The 17982-nt window shown below is 45.5% G+C and overlaps 1 protein-coding gene across 3 annotated transcripts in view; it reads left to right on the forward strand.

The window, feature by feature from the left end:
- TMEM104 (transmembrane protein 104) overlaps positions 1–17982 on the forward strand; it is a 43914-nt gene that overhangs the window by 9557 nt on the left and 16375 nt on the right. For 2 of the 3 annotated variants that reach the window (XM_042032483.1, XM_042032485.1), the window contains exons 7-8: positions 1703–1802; positions 2583–2691. In XM_042032483.1, the coding sequence (XP_041888417.1) occupies positions 1703–1802; positions 2583–2691 (209 nt within the window). The remainder of the gene's footprint in view (positions 1–1702; positions 1803–2582; positions 2692–17982) is intronic. The other variant, XM_042032486.1, reaches the window with a different exon arrangement.

The following is a 17982-nucleotide window of genomic DNA, read 5'->3' on the forward strand; positions in this document are numbered from 1 at the left end:
TGGGGATGGAGTGTGTGCTGCTGGGTACTGGCTGGTGCTTCTGTGGCTTAGCTGGTCACATCAGCCTTATTTTGGGTGTGTGGGGCAGCTGAGTCCTGAGACCAGTCACAGATCCCAAAACAGAATATCTGTCTGAGTCAGTGTAGTCCTGAGCTTCGTGTCTCTGCAGCTTCTGTCCTATGTCAGATATTTTTTAAAACCTTCAACCCTTCTTAATGGGAAATTGGAGAAGACTGGTAGGTAGTTTGTTGCTGTTTCCAAAACAATTCAGAGACTCCCTAACTGTGAAGATGTCTTTCACAGAGCAAGAAAACAAGGGAAGAGCTATATGGAATGATCTGACAATTTCTGTGATAGGTCCATTTGTCTCCAGGAGCAACTCCAGAGCACTGATTCAGTGTGCTACTGTACAGAAGCAGGGAAGTGCTCTCGGTGCTTTCCTGATACAGCCCCTTTTATGCTAAGCAGGTTCAGCATATGGAATAAGTTATTTAAACAAAGGAGAATGCCTGTTAATGTTTCCTGACATCCAGGGATCCAGGGGCAGTGTGATGGCAAATCATCAAAACATACTTTGGGGTACCCAAGCACACTAGGAATGGGTCCTCATTCCTGCAGCAGTGTTATCCTTGTTTGATAGTTGTCACAGCTGTGAGTGTGAGGTTTGCTAAGCTGCACTGGGATTAAGCATCATGTGGCATCACAACTTGAAAGTATGAGCAGGTTTCTTAAGCTGTTTTCCTTCAATGTCAACTTCCTAAATTAAATAAATTTGAGGCTTTTATTCTGTAACTCATCTGACTCTGAAATAAAATATCTTCCAATTTGTTTTTCCTTGGTGAGATTTATACAGACGTGCTTGCAAGAAGAGAATCCTGGAGTCTCATCAAGCATTTCTTTATCCCTGTAGATTTTAGCCCTTCACAGCAGTGTCTTCTTGTGCCTCAATAAGGCTGTTCTATGCACCCAATTAATTTGTGTAAGGTTTTTTTTTTAATCTCATAGGTGAAGGCAAGGCAAGATTTAAATTAAAAATAGTTTTTAAAAGCTGAGAAAAAACCTATCCAAAAAAGCAAGTAGGGGCAGGAAGAGTGTATGTGGTGGCATCAGGGTAAGTAGGCTGCAGAAAGAGTTTTAAAGTTTGCAGGATTGGACCTTGGCTCAAGTTGCTAGTGGTAGGGAATCTCCCAAAGCAGCTCCATTTCAGCCCATTGGAATCTGAGCTCTGCAGGGCCAAATCCCTACAAATCCCTTTTGTGAAGGTCCTGCAGGTTTGCAGTCAGAGGGTTTGGAATCAGCAGAGCCTAAAAACATTCTCTCTACATTTCACTTTGTCAGGCTGTGCTCACACTGAGTCTGAGAGCATCACCTGGATGTTTGCCTGTGGCTGTTCCGAGCTGACAGCTTCATCTGGCCAGTGACTTATGTGAGACCTGTTGGTCTTGACTGCAGGATGGGCTTGAACTAGAGGGTTTAGTGACAGTGCCAGCTATTGAAGAAGGCATAGTGGAGCTCTGAGACCCCTCATGCCTCATCAGTTCCTGTTCCATGGTTAAGTTCCCTGAGCTTGGGTGGAGTTTGCTGTAGAAACTATGGAGACAAATGGTGATTTAAGACCTTAAAAATTTGTATAGTTGAAGCGCAGAGTACAAGAGTCTCCATGTACTCTGCTGAATCTGGACAATATTTTCTTTTTCTGCAGTGGGTGTCAACCTCTTCTATTTCTGCATAATTATCTACCTCTATGGAGATCTGGCAATCTATGCAGCAGCGGTGCCAGTCTCTCTCATGCAGGTGACCTGGTAAGTGTGCTTACTGCTGAGGGGCTGTGTGCTGCCAGGGGACAGGGCAGGCTTAGGGTTTGATGGGGTGATAAGTCTGACTAGGATCAGCTGTACTTTCCAAAACATGGGATGGAGAAATGACTCAAGGACAGCTCATCTCTTGTGGGTGGGAGGTGAAATTGTTTTGTATTCCCCACCTGAGTGCTTGCTGCCTGTCTGCAAAGTAGCTGACCTGATTCCAGACAAGTCCTCAGATGTGAAGTATTTCCAGCTTCAGCACTTGCAGACATGGGACTTGTTGCTCCACAGTTTGATTGCAATACTCTGCAATGTGTTCCCTTCTCTGTCTCTTTGGGTAAGAGCTGGGAGGTGTAATGCTTACTAAGCCTGAGGCCAGTGACGGATGATGGTACATGGACTTAGCTCTGGACTGGGAGTGGTGCCTTTCTCAAAGAAACAGATAATGAAAAAGATTGGTTTGATCAAATCTGAGCTGGATTTGGACTTGTATCTCGAAAACGGAAAACCTCAGTGAACCATAAAAGACTTGAGCTCACCAGCTTGATGATCAAATGATCAAACTTGCAAATAACTGCAGGCAATTCAAGAATTTGCCTTCAAACCTCTGGTGCTCAGTGACTTGCTGTGTTACACCGTCCAGAAAATGTAAGAAAGTGAGTGTAATCAGGGACAGAGAGGAGGATTGGCCTCTGCTCATTCTTCTTTCTTGAATGCAGGAGAGGGGAAGACATCTGCTAGGAGTTAATTACTGTCTTTTGTTTCTCCCTCCTTTCCCAGCAGTGTCACTGGCAACCATTCTTGCAGTGTTGGAGATGGCACAAAGTACAACGACACGGACAAGTGCTGGGGGCCAATTCGAAGGATTGATGCTTACAGGCTGTATCTGGTGAGCTTCTTGAATTGGGATGACTATTGTTGCCATTTAAACTCTGCTTCTAGTGCATAGGGATTTTTATTTCTCATAGAAATAATGTAGTTCAAGTGAACAACAGAGTATGAAACTTTTGGTTCAGTCTGACTTTTTTGGCCAAATACCCCCTCCCTATTCTTGGGGACATGTCTGTGTTTGAACTTGTTGGGCATCAAAATGATCCTTATGGTTTTGAGTTTGAGTTCTGTCCATCTTGGTGTGTAGTTTTATATTGCTTAAGCAGGTGAGATGTTTTTGCCAAAGGCTGGGTTTTTCTTCACTGGGTTTTTCAGTGGCTGGCTAAGTAATATTCACTTGGGGGTAATTGTTGTCAAGATACTGAAGTCTATTAAACTCACTTGAGTGCTTTAGAATATAAAATAGCCAGAGTTGGTAGGGACCCGCAAGGATCATTGAGTCCATCCTTTATGTGAATAAAATTGTTAATGCTGCAGGAGAATCTGCTACTTGAAAGATGATGGAAACAACCAGCTTAGACAACATCCAGTGCTACTCACTGCCTTAGTAATAGCTTTGTCTAGTTCAGGATTGTCTATTGCATCTAATGCTGTGCTGGGGTTCTGCTCTGAACCCAGGGTTCTTCCCAAAGGATGATGAACATGGCTTCTCTAGAGCTTGGGGAGCGCTGAGTGCTTGTATTTGGAGACAGATGTCGGTAGGGCAAAATGGGAGGAGGGAAGGATGCCAGTGCTGCATAGTGTGGCTTCTGTTAAGGGTCTCAGTGAGAATTTTAAGTAAAAGGAATGAGGGTGGCTGTGTGTGTGCAGGGAAATCCAGAGGTAATTTTGGAGTTAGTACATTTTGGACATGCAGTGGATCACATCCAGTGTTATTGCAAAAGTAAGAGATAGGCCTCAGAAATATTAGTGAATGTCAAAGTCTAGTTAATTATTTAAGAGAAATATTATTGCTTTATTAAATTCTGTCTTGGTCTGCTTCTTTAAAACTTCTAGAAGATTGAAGATTTCCTTCCTGAATTTCAATAACTCTCCCTGACCCAGCAGAAGGAGCTAGTCAGAAAAAGCAGACATGCATTAATTACTGCCTGCAACTCTCGGATATTATGTCTATAATTCATGAAGATAATTGTTGTTACGTCTTGCAAAATTAAAAAAATTAAGACTCTGTAAGCATTAGACTTGCAGTCTGTGTACATAACTCTCAGAGGAGCTTTTCCCTCTGCTTGTCTTGTGGATTTGGAAAATAAATATCTGCAAAGTCTTTGCTAGTGGTTAATCCTTTCCTGCTCAGTTACTGGGATGAGGCTTCAATGTTGTTCTCTGTGCCCCCTTAGATGGAGGGTGGGATTGTTTGTGGGAGAGCAGACCAGTCTATACTGGGTTACTGGTGGGGTCACAATCACTGTTTTCAGGAGGCTGCTGGGTGTCAGCATTATCTCCAAGTCATGCTTTTCTGTTAAGGTCTCTAATGCTTATTACTGGGTGAGGATGGGAGTAAACTGGGACTTGTTCTGCCTTCAGCTCTTCTGGTCCCACTCCCTGCTTGACCTGTGTGGTTTCATTCTCCAGAAAGCAGAGAGGATGGTGACCTCCTTAGAGAGGGATAAGAGATGTAATAATTTATAAAACACTCAGACCACAGTACTGACCCTGGCTCTGAGTTTGGGCTGCCTCTGAAGTGGCTGTGCTGGCTAATATTTTTCCCCTGCTGTCCTGGTTAATATTTTCCCCACTGTCCTGTTTGCAGTGTGGACAACCAGTGACCAGTTGAGTTCTTAAACTTTCTGAGAGAAACTGGGGGATGGGAGGGCAGGGGAAGGAAGTCACTTGACTTCAAGCAAACAATTCAGTAGTAAACCACTGTAATTATCTCTACACATTTTGTCCAAGCTTCTTGTGTATAGAAATAGAGTTTTGAACATGCCAGAAAAGCTGAAACCTGCCTGTCTGAAGGGGAAAACGCAATATGAAAGTGAGGAGGGGTGAGATGCATCAAAAGCACAGCTTCTCTTGGTCCCAGGGGATCATACCCATAGAGAACTATTCTGTTTTCTTAACTTTCTATTTTGAATTCTTGCCTGATGGAATAATTCAGGTTCCACGTTTCAGTGGACAAACAAGGTCTCTTTTTGCAGACAAGTTCCCCTGTGGCAAGGGGACAGATGGACACTGTGATCCCAAAAGAAAGCAGCTGAGTTTTTGGATCAGCCCATTTGTCCGAGATGCCTGCCTCTAGTTTTCCTACCTTATCTTAGTACTGTATTTAGGTTTAAGTGACTTTTAGGAGTAAGATGGGTGGATGTAGCTGAAACTTCTTGCCAGTTCCAATGAAGCAGTTCTCTGGAAGTAGTATTGTATTTCATACTCTGTGCATGACCCTACAGAAAACCTATTTTGGACTACCAGGAGAATGATCTATTTGAGGTTTTCTGGACAAATGGTGCCAATGGGAGCTGCCTTGTGCCAAGTCCCACCAGTCTGCCAAAGACCCGTGCTGCCTTCCTCCTGTCAACTTTTTCTCTCCCAAAACTGTGTCTTCTTTTCAACAAAAACCATTTCAAACATTGACTCTTCAAGCTGGGGATGGAGAGAAGAATAATGACTGACGTAAAAATCCTTTTTCACGCCTTATTGTCTAAAAAGGCTTCTGGAAGCTGTCTCTGCTCTGATTACTGTGAATGGAAGCTGAAAACTATGTACATAATGAGAATATTTAGACAGATTAAATTCTTCTCTTGAGACTTGCTTGTCTGTGCAGCATCTTTATTGCTGCTCCAAGATTTCACACCTAAGTGTGTCTGCAGAGTCTTCAGAGACCGCTAGGCCCCTATTAACCTTTGTCTGAACAAATGGTTGTCTCACTTCTTGTTTATAAATTGCTTTGGAAAATAAAGACTTGCAAAACAAATAAGTGAAGGCAAGGGCAGGAAATATGTAAATAGACTTTTTCTCCTGTCCCATCACTTGCTGCTAATATTTGCCTCCTTTTTGGGACCATAAAAGACCTGAGAGGTTTGAAGGGTGAGCCTTGCTGTGCTGTTCCACTCCTGTGAGGGCAAGACCCTGCAGGACAAACGGGCTGGAAGAAAGGTGTGTGTTGGGCAGCCCAGCGACCTTGTTGAAGAAAAGCAGTGATCACAGTTAAAGCAGATCGATGGCTTTCTATCTTTGCTTCAGACCTGTCACCACCCTGCCATGTCCTCAACAGCTGGAGTGACTCCCAAGTCCCTTGGCTGTCTCTGGCAATGGGGAGGACAGGGTCACATTCTCTCAGTGCTGAATTCACACTTCAGTGCAGTTGTTTTATCATGCTCTCTGTAGGGTCCACAGGGCTCTGCTGTGGAGGTCGTGGGGAAGGGGCAGCAGATTTAAGTTTCAGATCTTTCATCGTAACACTTCTTTGTCTTTCTGTCCAAGTCATGTACGAGTGTGACATGATAGTCCCTGTTTCTAGAAAGCAGATACCGAGATAAATAAGAGATTAAATCCTGGGAATCAGCAGCCATTCAGAATGTCTGATCCAAACTGTGTTCATGACCTGGCAAACAACGCTTCTGTTCTGCACCAGGGCAGCCCTTGAGGCTGAAAGCTCTACTCTGTTCCCAGCCCTCCTCTTCTGGCAATCTGGGACATGGTGTCTTCCCATGATGGAAAGGAAATGGCTTAAATTCTCAAGGGGAGCCGTGTGCCTTTCAGAAGAGGCACTGGCACAGGTACTCCTGGTAGCCTGGCTCGGTAGCGCGTCAAAGCCACGAGATGCATCTGTTCTGTCTGAGTCTCTGTTGGTTTTTTTAGCTGATTGGGAAGGGACGCGGCATCCGCTTGTGCCGGTTCACAGATGCTGCAGTATCGCAGGCAGCCCAGCGGGTGCGGGCCGGGCGAGGATGGGAGCGCAGATGGTTTAATGGAGATTATCCCAGTTGGAAACGTGCTTGTGCAGTGAAGAAAATGAGCGGGCTCGCAGGCGCTTACTGTCCCTCTTCAGGAGGGACAATGTCACCCCGGCCTGACGCTCTGATCGGTGGCCAGAGCGGGGCCGGGCTGCAGCTGCAGGAGGCTGTGCAGGAGGGTGAGGGGGTGGGCTGAGGACACACGTACCATTGTACCATTGTAGCATTGCTCAGTGCCGGCAGAACTTCATCAGCAAATGCCAAGGCTGAGCTGATAAGTGTTGATGTGGATCCCATCGGCCTCGGCGCGGGGCTGCCTTCCTGGAGTGCTGGGCTTTGTGTGCCTGCTGCTGCATGTGCTCTGCTTCCCTCTATGGCATTTCTCCTTCCAGGCTCTGCCTGTGCCCTGCTCTGGGTAAAGGTGTCTCAGATTTTTATTGTCGAAATGGATCTTTCCAAATGCATTTACCGGCACTGGGGCAGTTTTATCAGCTTGTTTGGTACACGATGCTCTTGTGGCCTCTTGGTCCATTGTTGGCCTCTGTAGATTTTTATTTTTCGTTTTTTGATTTATATTTTGCCTCCCAACACTGATATGAGAGGAGCCCTCATGGCAGTACTTGAACATCTATGCTTGATCTAAACTGTCTGTTGCCATCTGGGAGCTGGAGCAACAGAGCTGGAGCAGTGCTGCAAGCCAGAGTGCTTCTTCCAAGGGCACCTGGGTTTTCTCCATGGTTCCCTTTGCAGCAAGTGCTTTTCCTCTGCCCTGCCTTCCTCAGCTGTACCCTGCAGCAATATCCGGTAATAAATGGGTCACAGCTGCTGTCTCCTGGATATTTATTCTTACAGGTCTCAATGTCTAGAGACCTTGAGAGCCCATGGTGGGGAAGGAAGCTGCCTCAGTGGCAGGAGCTGGAGCAAGGAGGGCTGATTTCACAGCACATCAGTCAAAAAGGTTTGGGACACTTGTCCTGGGCTCCCAGAGTGAGCCAGTAGAAGGAAGGAAAGCTGATGGAAGTTTATCCTGATGGTGTGAAGTCATCATCTTGTTTAAATAAATTGCTTAAACTGTAGCATGTTGTGTTCTAGGTTACCTCAGCTTGCAGTAAGGATGCAGCAGGACTGGGGCACTATTAGCTTGTCACCCTGCATATCCTATAAGAAGTTGTTCATGGGTAAGACCTTCTTGCCAAAAATATTGCATTATATTCCTTCCCACAAATGCTTTGATGTGGTTTATTATGGTACTGATATAGAAATAGAAACTAATGTACAAAAAAGTCAGCTGCTACTTCTGTGCATAAAGGCAGTTCTGAAAGACTTCAAAATAAGGAAAAGCTTTTCAAGAGTCCAGAATATTGTGCCATTTCTGTGTGTACAGGCCACCTGAGTTTTGAAGCATTGCTGTGCCACGAGAGGAATTAGTACTGCATTAGTTATCAATATCAGTAGGGCAAATTGTTACAGGTGCCTCTGACATACAGCATTGCTTGGCTAAAAGCCCTGTCTCAGAGGCTGATTGGAGTCTTCTCATGCCTCTCATCTACTCGGCCTCCAAAAAGTAAGGTCAGTTAAGTTGTTGCTTTGGTCTGAAGTGCTTGAAGAAGGATAGGAGCCAAGTTCTGCTAAAATAAATGGTGTCTGGATGTGGGATGGGAAGGCAAGTCTCAGCTCTTTTTATTGAACAACTAATAGGTTGAAATTGGCATACAGCCTTGTTAATATGGCATAAATCCTGCCTCCTTCATCCTGGTCCATTCTTCTGTGGCCTCATCAATAAATCCTTTCAATTGCTTGCTCATCATATGCCTGTGACAGATAAACTGGCTCTACTGGAGGTTTCCAGACCCCTTGCGTTTCCTTATGCAAAGGGATCTGCAGATAATAACTGGCCTTGTGAAAAAGAGGTTCCTCCTGAGCCATCAGGAGGAGAGGCAGATGAGTGTGGTGAAATATGAACTTGTTGTACCAGTGACCTAAGAGCTGGAGCTCAGCTTCTGATGGGTGATTTTTCTTGCTTCCTTTTAACTGATGGCATTTTAAGTAAAAGAAACATCAGCCAGAAGGCAAACACTGGGTGAGAGAGTCAGCCTTTGGGACCAGACTGAAGCAACTGCAAGAACCACGCTTTGAAGCAACTAACATTAATGGATTAGCTTGTCTCTTTTCACTGGAAAATCAATAGTGCAGGGGACTGGAATGTGTTTTCTGTACAGAGCTGTCTGTTCACTTCACAATGAGAAGTGGGTTTTTCCTAAGTGGAGCTTGGGTTGTGCTTGTCACTTGGACGCTGAGCTTTTCCAAAGGACCAGTCCTGCCTCTCTGGCTCCTCCAGCAGGCTGGCAAGGGCTGTCTGGAACGGAAGGGTGTGGTGGTGCTGCTTGAAGGCATGGCCAGGTGTGCTGTAGGTGCTACCAGGCCTTCAGAGAAGCAAGGTGGCTGATGCAATGGGCAGAGGCCATCAGTGAGCTCAGACACTCTTGGCTTCCCCAAGGAGGACTGTCCTGCACACTTTAGTGCTTGGTTTAACTTACTTGGTGTTGGATGGTGAGCATGAACCTTGGAAGCTAACCAGCTAAACAAACTGGATGAAGCAGTGGCTCTAGATAGATCTCTGTTTGCTTTTCTGCACATCCTGCAGCTGGGAGCTCACCAGAGGTGATGCTGGGCTCAAACCACAGCCCTGCTGCCCAGCACAGCCACCCTGCCAAGGCTGAGAGGCCATGCTGTTGCTTTCCCTGAATAAAGCTGTCTTTTGGAGTCAGCTCACTTGGGCAGCAAGGCACCAAAGCTGACACTGTTCTCTCCTGATACTGGAGACCAATCTCTCCTGAATAGGGCAGGTGTCAGAACCAATATATGTGATCAGCCTCTGCCCACACCGAGTGGTAAACGTTTAAAAAGGGCCTTTTAAAATTCCTTTCTTGGACTAGGCTGTTCCAGCAGAGCCACAAATCTTTGGTTTTCAGAACATTTGTAGAAAATAAGTAATAAATACATTTCCCCTGTGCAGTGTTACTTTTTGGACAGCATCCTAGGAGCCAGAGTTGGAGAAGACCTGTTAAGTCAGCTAAACAGACCCCTGGGAAATGCAATATAAGCCTTTTTCTTAACAGCATATTTTCCAGTATTTTGTTTGGTGCTTTAGCACCAGCTTTGTTTTTAAACAGAGGTCTGACCTTGCTGCCTGCTTGATTCACATCAGCATTTTCATCGAGTAAGACAGCAGTCTTGATCTCTCATCCCCTGAAATTACCATTAATTCCTTAATATACAGGTAGAAAGCACCAGGGCTGCAGAACTGTGCAGTTCTGCTGCTCTGAACGTTATCAGAAGCTGTGGAGGAAAGCTCTGGACAGACCCATATCTCTTTTTACTCCTAAATAAGTCTGCAACTTAACGTCATCCTAAATAGCGCTGTATGACTGAGTGAGATCACTGGCGCTCTTGTCCAAAAATGTGGATTTTTGGACTACATCAGCAAATCCCACACGTAGCTCATGCCTTTGTAAGCAGGACTATAAATACAAATAATGCAGCTGGGATTTATCTTTTAAGTTGAAGGCAGTATAATGCTCTGGGGCAGAGCTGATCTCCCAAGCCTGTTGCACCAGTTTGGTGTGCACCTACAGGGAAGAAGGCTGGAAGTGAACAGACACCCCACTAGCCCCGGGCAACAAGGCTTAATCTCTTCTTTTGTGCTAAGTAGTTACAAAGTGAGGGACTTTCCTTCCCTTCAGGCAACTCCTGCATGACACAGTGAGCAGGGTGATGCTGCCCCTGAAGCTGCATCCTCCAGGCAGCTGGAGAATCCTGTGAAACTCAACTGAGAAGTTTGTAGGGGAAAAAAGTAAAGAGGAAAACTAACAGCTTAGTGGTGGAAGCACTGTTGGTGTTGTGGCAGACAAGGGGTTAGTGGCCTTCAGGAACATTCATCCTTGCTGAACCCAAGTACCTCCTAACCCTGGCAGCTTGTAGCTTGACATGTTTGCAGGGCCCTCTGTGCATCCGTGTCATGCTGGCCCACGTCTCTCTTGCTTTGTGCTGTCTAACCCCGGGGCTTTTGTAGTCAATAAAAATGCTGTTGTAGTTGCCAATGCCCTGCCAGGAGAGGCAACAAATATGCAGGAATTTGGGGCAGTATCTGTGTATAAAGATGATGCCCTCACACTTTCTTGGGGGAAACTCATTAATCTCTCGTACCACGCTAATGAATTGGGGAGGCAGAGAGCAACTCCTCAAGGTCACCCAGTGTCAGGAAGGAGGAAAGCTCCACTTTCATACGCTGTGGGAGATCAGAGCAAGCTGGTGGTGGGGGGTACAGCCAAACTTGGCTCTGCACCTTCTCTGCTGTCCTTCCAAGTATCACAACCCAAGCATTCAGCTCTCCTGCATCTATCCACTTTGCTGCTTCCCTCCTGCTTGTTCAGATGCAATTAGGAGATGCAGAATAAGGGGGAGCCAGGGGTCAAGGAGGCGGTAAAGTGATTACAAGATGCTGCAAACGGCTGTGCCATAAATACTCCAATGATGAAAATTTGGATGCCAGTCACCTCGGGGTTATTGCTGGCCTCTATCTCTCTCTTGTTGTGAAAAATGATAATGGAAGTGTATTTACCCCAGAGAGCGTAAGCTTGCCGCTGGCTGTGATCCTGCACACCCCAGGTATGCCAGGGACAGAATCCTTGCACCTAATGACTTTCTGAGAACACTTTGTGCCTGAATTCCTTCAATTTAAGTGGAGAAAGAGCTGGTATTTCTGGGTATTCTTTCCAAAGTGGAATGTTCCCGGTGCTCAGAGATTGGCCAGTTCCAGAAACAGACTGTGGCCCTGAGTAAGGACAGGGAGAGGAGAGCAGCACCCTCAAGTACTGCCTTGCTGTCCTTGTGCTGCTTCTGCCTTGGCCTCCCAGAGCTGCATGTGGAGGCTGCCCAGTTCACAGCTGGTTTTTGGTGTGTTGGATGCCCAGCAAGATCAGAGCTTGTAAAGAGCTGGGGTGACTACACCTTTTTGCTGGGTGAGCAGTTAGAATCAAATGCTAGATGGGCTAGAGCCTTTGAAAATCTCTAGATAGTGTTCAGATCCACTGAAGTTGGTATCTTTGGGGATACAAGCACTTCTTTTCATCCCTTGCAGAAAGTCTTCCATTTTGGAAGAGGCCTTGGGATCGCTGTGGCACAGGAACTGTGGGAGGCAGCATCCAGCTTAAAGGGTACTGTGGGTGAAAGGCCACTTTGCTTCGCTGGCACAAACCAGCCTGGCAGCAGCAGAGGTCTTAATTCCTGGAGGATACCTGCTCTCTGCCTGAAGGAACTGGGGAAAAAGGTGGGTGAGGGCTCCTCAGTGCCAGGAATATGCCTGGTGTGAGTTATGATTATAAAGCTCTGCCAGGTGTCCCGAGACCAGCACGTTAATTACCAGAGCTGCTGTGGCAGCTGCCTGCTGTACCCAAAGCATAACTGCCCTTGTTTCTTCAGCTATAAATATTCCTTGTGGGATGTCTGATGGCTGCATCCTCCCTCCATTGTGACTTCCTGACTCCACAGGGGATCTGGAGGTTAAAATCCCTCTTGCCTCTCAACTTCTTTGAGCAATCCTTGTTCTGTGGCTGGTTTATCTCTTTTCAACCAACTTTGAGCTTCATAACAGCTTGTCTGCTGATAACTTGCTGCCTATCAGCACGGCCCCTGCTGCAGCCCTGCCTCCAGCCTTGAGAGGCTGTGGATTTTCAGCTTTTTTTTTTTTTTCAGCTCTCTAAAAAGCTCCTTCCTGAACAATCAGACTCTTTCCATGTATTTATATTTGTACTGTCCACTGCAAGGGGTAAAGCTTTACCAAGGAAAGCTTGGATTGCTGCCCTTGCTGATAGGCCATCTGGCTCTGTAGCTTGAGATATGAGCTCATGTAGGACAGAAACATGGCCTTGTCACCCTAGTGAAGGGGATGAGAGATGGCAGAGGGGACACCATGCTCAAGACCCTTTTCCCTTAAGATGTTTCAGCTGAAAAGCCCTGAGGCCCTGGCAGGAGTAACTGGAGCCCACCATGGGGTAGCACTGCAGTAGCTACAACTTGAAATGGGTGCAGAAGAGCTTGCAGAGGCTGTAGGTGTGTGCTGGGGGAGCTGCAGGTAGGTCTGAAATGCCATGAAGCTGTTTTCTTTATCTAGGAGTCCCAAACAAGAGTGGGGAAAGCACCGTGCCTTTAGTATTTCTCTCCAAGTCAGCCCTAAAAATTCCCTGAGGATGTGACTAGAACACCAGTTCCTAAGGAATTACTGAAGGTGATAGGTCTGGTTCAGCCTTCCAACCAGGAATAAAACCTCTGACCTGTACCCATGCCAATAAATCCAGCTTTGCTTTTTGGACCTGTTTTTTTCCCTACATGTGACACATTCTAGTGGAAAGCACCTGAGGTGGGAACAGAGTATCCCAGTTCCCTGACATCTTCTTTGCTCTCTGTACTTGCGCAGTCTGGTTTTGTTGGATTGTTTCATCTGTCCCTTCCAGTGCTCATCTGGGTTGTGAAATAGCTCTGAGCTCAGGGATGTCTTGCAGAAGCAGAGTGAGTGTCAGAGTTGCACTTTTGGCAGCATGTAAGAAATGTCTGCTTTTTCCTGCCATGCTCAAGGAGACTTTCCTTGCATCTGAGCACAGAATCAAGCAAAGCTTCCTTTGGCAAGTGCTTGTCCAGTCGAGCCTGTGTCTTCTTGTTGGTGTCAGGCTTTGCTGTGGAAACGTTGTGTACCCACAGTCCAGTATCAAGCATTCAACCTTTGGCTCTCCTGCAAAAGTATCAAAGTCTACCAAGGAGAGTGATCCATTTTATTATAGCAGTGACTTTTTTAATGAGATCTTCTCTTACCCCTCTTTAGGGCAGGGTTATTTGCTGTGCTGTCTTCTGGGGCAGAGGTACCATTGCTCAACAGCTGTGAAATTTAAACATCAATATCTGCAGAGATGGAGTTGATACCATCCTAAGGTGAAGTTTGTCTGAGATGTTGTCACTTCTATCAAAAGGAAGCAAGAACTCCAAATAATTAAATGGTTTGGGGCAGGTTCTGGTTTTGAATGAGGGTGTGAAAGGCTGGGATGAGGAAAAGGAAAAGGCAGGGTGGCTGGGGGCCCAAATGGAGATGGATATCTAAGGAGTGAGCACTACAACACCTCTTCTCCATCTTCACATTAAAACTGAGGGATCATTGCTCTGTTTTCTGAAACTTAGTAACTTCTCATTGGTATGATAGCCCTGTGCTGCACGAATTATTTTATTCAAAAGCTCTTGAACTTTTTGCGCTGCTCTTGGCACATTTGCTGCATTTAACAATCACGGTCTCACTTTGCTCAGGTACCTACCCTGCTTCCACCCAATCTTTCTGAAAGTTTCAAGGCTCTGAATCAATAAGAAGCAATTGCTACTGGTTTTAATTCACTACTTGGCAAGCACCAAAGATAGATGTAATTCTTACAGATGAGTTTGTGTAGCATGAAAACAATCAAGTTCTGATGACAGTTATGAATGAGGCTGGTTTTTCAGATGGTCCTCTTGCAAATGTATGCAGGCACTAGCCATAATGCTGTAAGTACTGCATCTAATACATGAATCAGCCACGTTTTGGATGCTAATTGTGCTTCCTGAGCTGTATTGGCTGCTTCTGTAAAAGCCACATGCTGAGCAGCAGATGAAAGCTATTGAACTGTACTGGTTCAGAGTGATAGATGGACCCTTCAGGTCAATAAAGAACCTGTTTGGTCAAACAGCCCTCTGACTGGCTTAAAGCATGTTTGTATGGTCTGAAAGACTCCTGGCATTAGCTGGCCATCACTGAGTGGTTGAGAGCTCTCTTGGTGGTCCTCTTGGCTGCAACTAAGCTGATAAAAACCAACCAGATGTCCTATTAACGCTTGATCTTACTCTTGCTTTTATAAGATAATCCAATAAACAAGGTTATGTAACCAAGTTTTAACAGAAGAGCTTTAATAAAATATACTTTTAAAAATATATAAATATATATAAAAATATATTCCAGGCAACGGTAAGCCCTAGCTAGTTCCCCCGTGGCAAGAAGACTCGAGTTGACCAGCCTGCTTTTTCATTTTGAAATACTGAGAGCTGACAGGTGCAGAGGCTGGGAAAGTGGTGTCAGCTGAGTTGCCAGCTCAGGAAAGATCCCAAACCTTGGTGCCTGTACTGCTGTGGCTTGGCTTGGTGGGAGGAATGGATTTGAAGACCCTCCCAGCGGTTGAGGAAGCTGGTGTGCTGCTTGTGGCTCCTACTAGCCTGCAGGGAAGAGTATAATTCAGGGTGACAAGCTGCTGTTCTTTCTTATACCCTCGCTGGTTTCTCATTTTTTGACTGGGAATGTCAGTAAAAGCAACAAAAACACTGTCCTTTTTAGTCATCAGTGTGCTGGATTTTCATGCTGTTTTTCAGCATGAGAAAGGAAGGAAAAATAAAGAATTTTTCATTTATTTGCTGTGTGTGGGTTCCACATACCCTCCACTATGAGCCTGGTGATTTACCTGGCCTTTCCCGTTTAATGGAGGAGCTTGGAGGGAAATAAGGGAATCACTCTTAATAGCCAGCTCTGTGCAAAGGCACTGTAATGGCTTCTCTCTGACATCCTGTGAATTTAGACAGCATTTAATAGTTTCAGTTCTCTTCAGCTGAAGGAAGCATTCCTTTATCTTGTTTCAGTTTAGCAATAAGCCAGCCCCCTATGCCTGCTTGTTTCTGTTAAGAAACCACTTCACTAGCAGGAAAATCTTACTCAAAGTAGACTATGCCCATTCTGCCTTGGGTGGGTTTATTTGCTGAAGCTTAGGAAGAGAATGATAGACTCCTAGAAAATACCTCAACTGACTCAAGAGGTGAACTGGAAAACTTGGGAGGGTTTTTTTCATGTGCCAGGGCTCTGCATATTTGATATCTGACAGGGCTGATACAGTTTTCTGTGTAGGTTTTAGATTGTTTGAATTATGTGTGTAATGAAGCACTTGGTAAATTTTTTCCCTCTGGGAGAGACTTGAGCTTGGAAAACATCAGGTAGAAAGTTTGGGTATATGTCTGAGGTGCTTATTTGGTCTTATTTTTTCCTTAGGGAGAAGTTATAAAACTAATTGACTTAATGGATCAGAAGAGCATTGAGGTGTCTGGCACAGCGAGGTAGAGGAAGCAGACATCCTCCTGCTAAGAACTGTGATCTCATCCTTTTGGGGATGTGTTTTTAAATAGGGTTCCTGGCCTTGGGACTCTTCTGATGGTTGATGGTGAGATTAGCTCTAATCCAGGGACTGAGTCTTTGTCCTCACATCCTGACTGTTGGTGAGAAACTGGCCCCTTTTTCCTGCCCTGTGCTCAATCCTGTTAAGCTGTACACAACTTCACTTCAAAATGATGTTAATCTGGCTGTTTAACATCCTGTTCTGCCTAGCCTTTCTCCTCCCAAGCAGTCCAGTGTGTTCTTTAGCTTTCCTTCCTAAAAGTGGTTGGCACAAATCCCTGCAGAGCAGGGCAACCTCAACTCATTGCAGGCTTTAGCATTGTTTGTATTGATCCATGGACATCCACCTTGGATCACTAATGGGTGTCAAGTGGAAAAGGTAATAAATTTCTGTTGCACTAGAATTAACCAGGATCTTGTTAAGAACAGAAGACACTGATCATCCTAAAGGATTGGGGGGGGGGCATTCAACCATTCAAGCACAACAACTTGTATCTCTTCCCCATGAGTTAAACAGTAAAGGCCAGAGAGGAGGAGAGTTGAAAACTTTGCTGAATGGATTTAGTTGTTTAAGGTACTCTGCAGACTGGAGAATAACTGCAAAAGGTGAAGGACACCCAGGTTCTTCCAGCACCTAAGGATGCTTTGTGATGCTTTTCAGCAACTGAGCCCCAAATCTACTTTAATATAGCCTCTTTCCTCAGTGGGTGAGGCAAATCTGTGTTTCAGACCCAGCTGCTTTGGTGCTTGGTGATTTTGTGTCAATCCTTGCTATGGTTTGAGGGGCTGTTTTGCCAACTGGATCTGGAGCATTCTCATTTGCAGCAGACACCTGGTCCTTAATTATCACCATCCTTAGCTGTGTCTCTGTGTTCAGCACTTTCTGATGCAGGAGCTATAAACTGATTTGAAGGGAGGCTATGTTGAGCAGTGTTGGGAGAGAAGGTTGAAAGAGATTAGTCACAAACCCAAGAATACTCTTCAGTAAGAGAGTTGGTGTCTACTTTTGTTTGTTTTGGGCCCTTGTCCTATGTCACATTTTAGTCAAAGGTTTATTTAGTCTGTTGGGGTTTGTGCACTGCTCTAGGGTGGAGTGGCAGTCCCTACTGGGCAGGAGAGTGGAGTTAAGCTGCCAATTAGAAGAAAGGAACAAGAGGGAGAAGAGTAAAAAAAGGCTTGTAACTGGCTGGTTTGCTTCTGTGTTAAAACCTCAAGTCCCATAACTGTTAAAGCTGGTTTGGCTCTCAGTCTTGCCAGTTATGCCTGTGGCTTTGTGTTCTCTGTGATTTCGGTGTTTCCTCCAACAACCATCAACTGCTTCACAAATCTGAATTCTGTGCATGCTTCCTGTCCTTTTTTTAAATCTGAGCAGAAAAAGCAAGACTTGGTGTAAGCAATGGTCCTGGATCAGAATATATCCCTACCGAGCAACATGTCAAACCAAGGGTTCTCTCCCCTGCTCCCCTTCTGGGTTTACTTTCATCACCTGAGAATACTTGTGATGTGAGGCATTTCCAATTTGCCTTGCAGATATTCTGAAACTGTCTCAAAAAAGGTTTCTTGGGGTTGTGCTAGTCTTAAAATAGCTTGGATTCTGTTCTGTCCTGACTCTGTTGGGGTTGACAGAGACCTTGAGGCTCAGCAGACCTGCCCCTTTGAGTCCCAGTTCTTCACTTCTGGTGACACCTTTTCTTGAACTGCTTTAAGAAGTCATGGAAAAGAGCAATGTGTAAATATTAATGTTGAATATTTGTCTTTAAAAATCTCTTTGGGATGCTCTACAAACCTTTGCTGTGTATGCTGTGGCTTTCTAAGCACTGCCTGCTTACAGCGTTTGGACATGTTAGCGTATCACTAGCCGGTGCCATCCCATGGAGGACAGGCAGAGCTCTCTTCAGTAACACCCATTTTGTCACCCTGTCACAAGTAGCTTCTCTCAGTCTATGTTCAGACTGCAGCCAAGGTCTGTTTCTTCCTGCAGTGAAGCCTTTTCTCTTCTCTTCTCTCTGGGGTAGGTAAGGCTCGAGTGCTGCGTAGTGCCCAAGCAGAGGTGACAGTGCTGCGCAGGACATGTCACCTCTGGGCATGGGCTGATAGCATGGTTGCCTTGTGTGCTCTAGGAGGTGCTAGAAGAAACTCTCATGGGCAGCTGTGTAGTCCAGGTTTCTAG

The sequence above is a fragment of the Corvus kubaryi genome, unplaced genomic scaffold (genome assembly GCF_017639235.1).
Source record: "Corvus kubaryi isolate FWS band 111438036 unplaced genomic scaffold, C.kubaryi_AGA036_p1.0 37353, whole genome shotgun sequence".
NCBI lineage: Eukaryota > Metazoa > Chordata > Aves > Passeriformes > Corvidae > Corvus > Corvus kubaryi.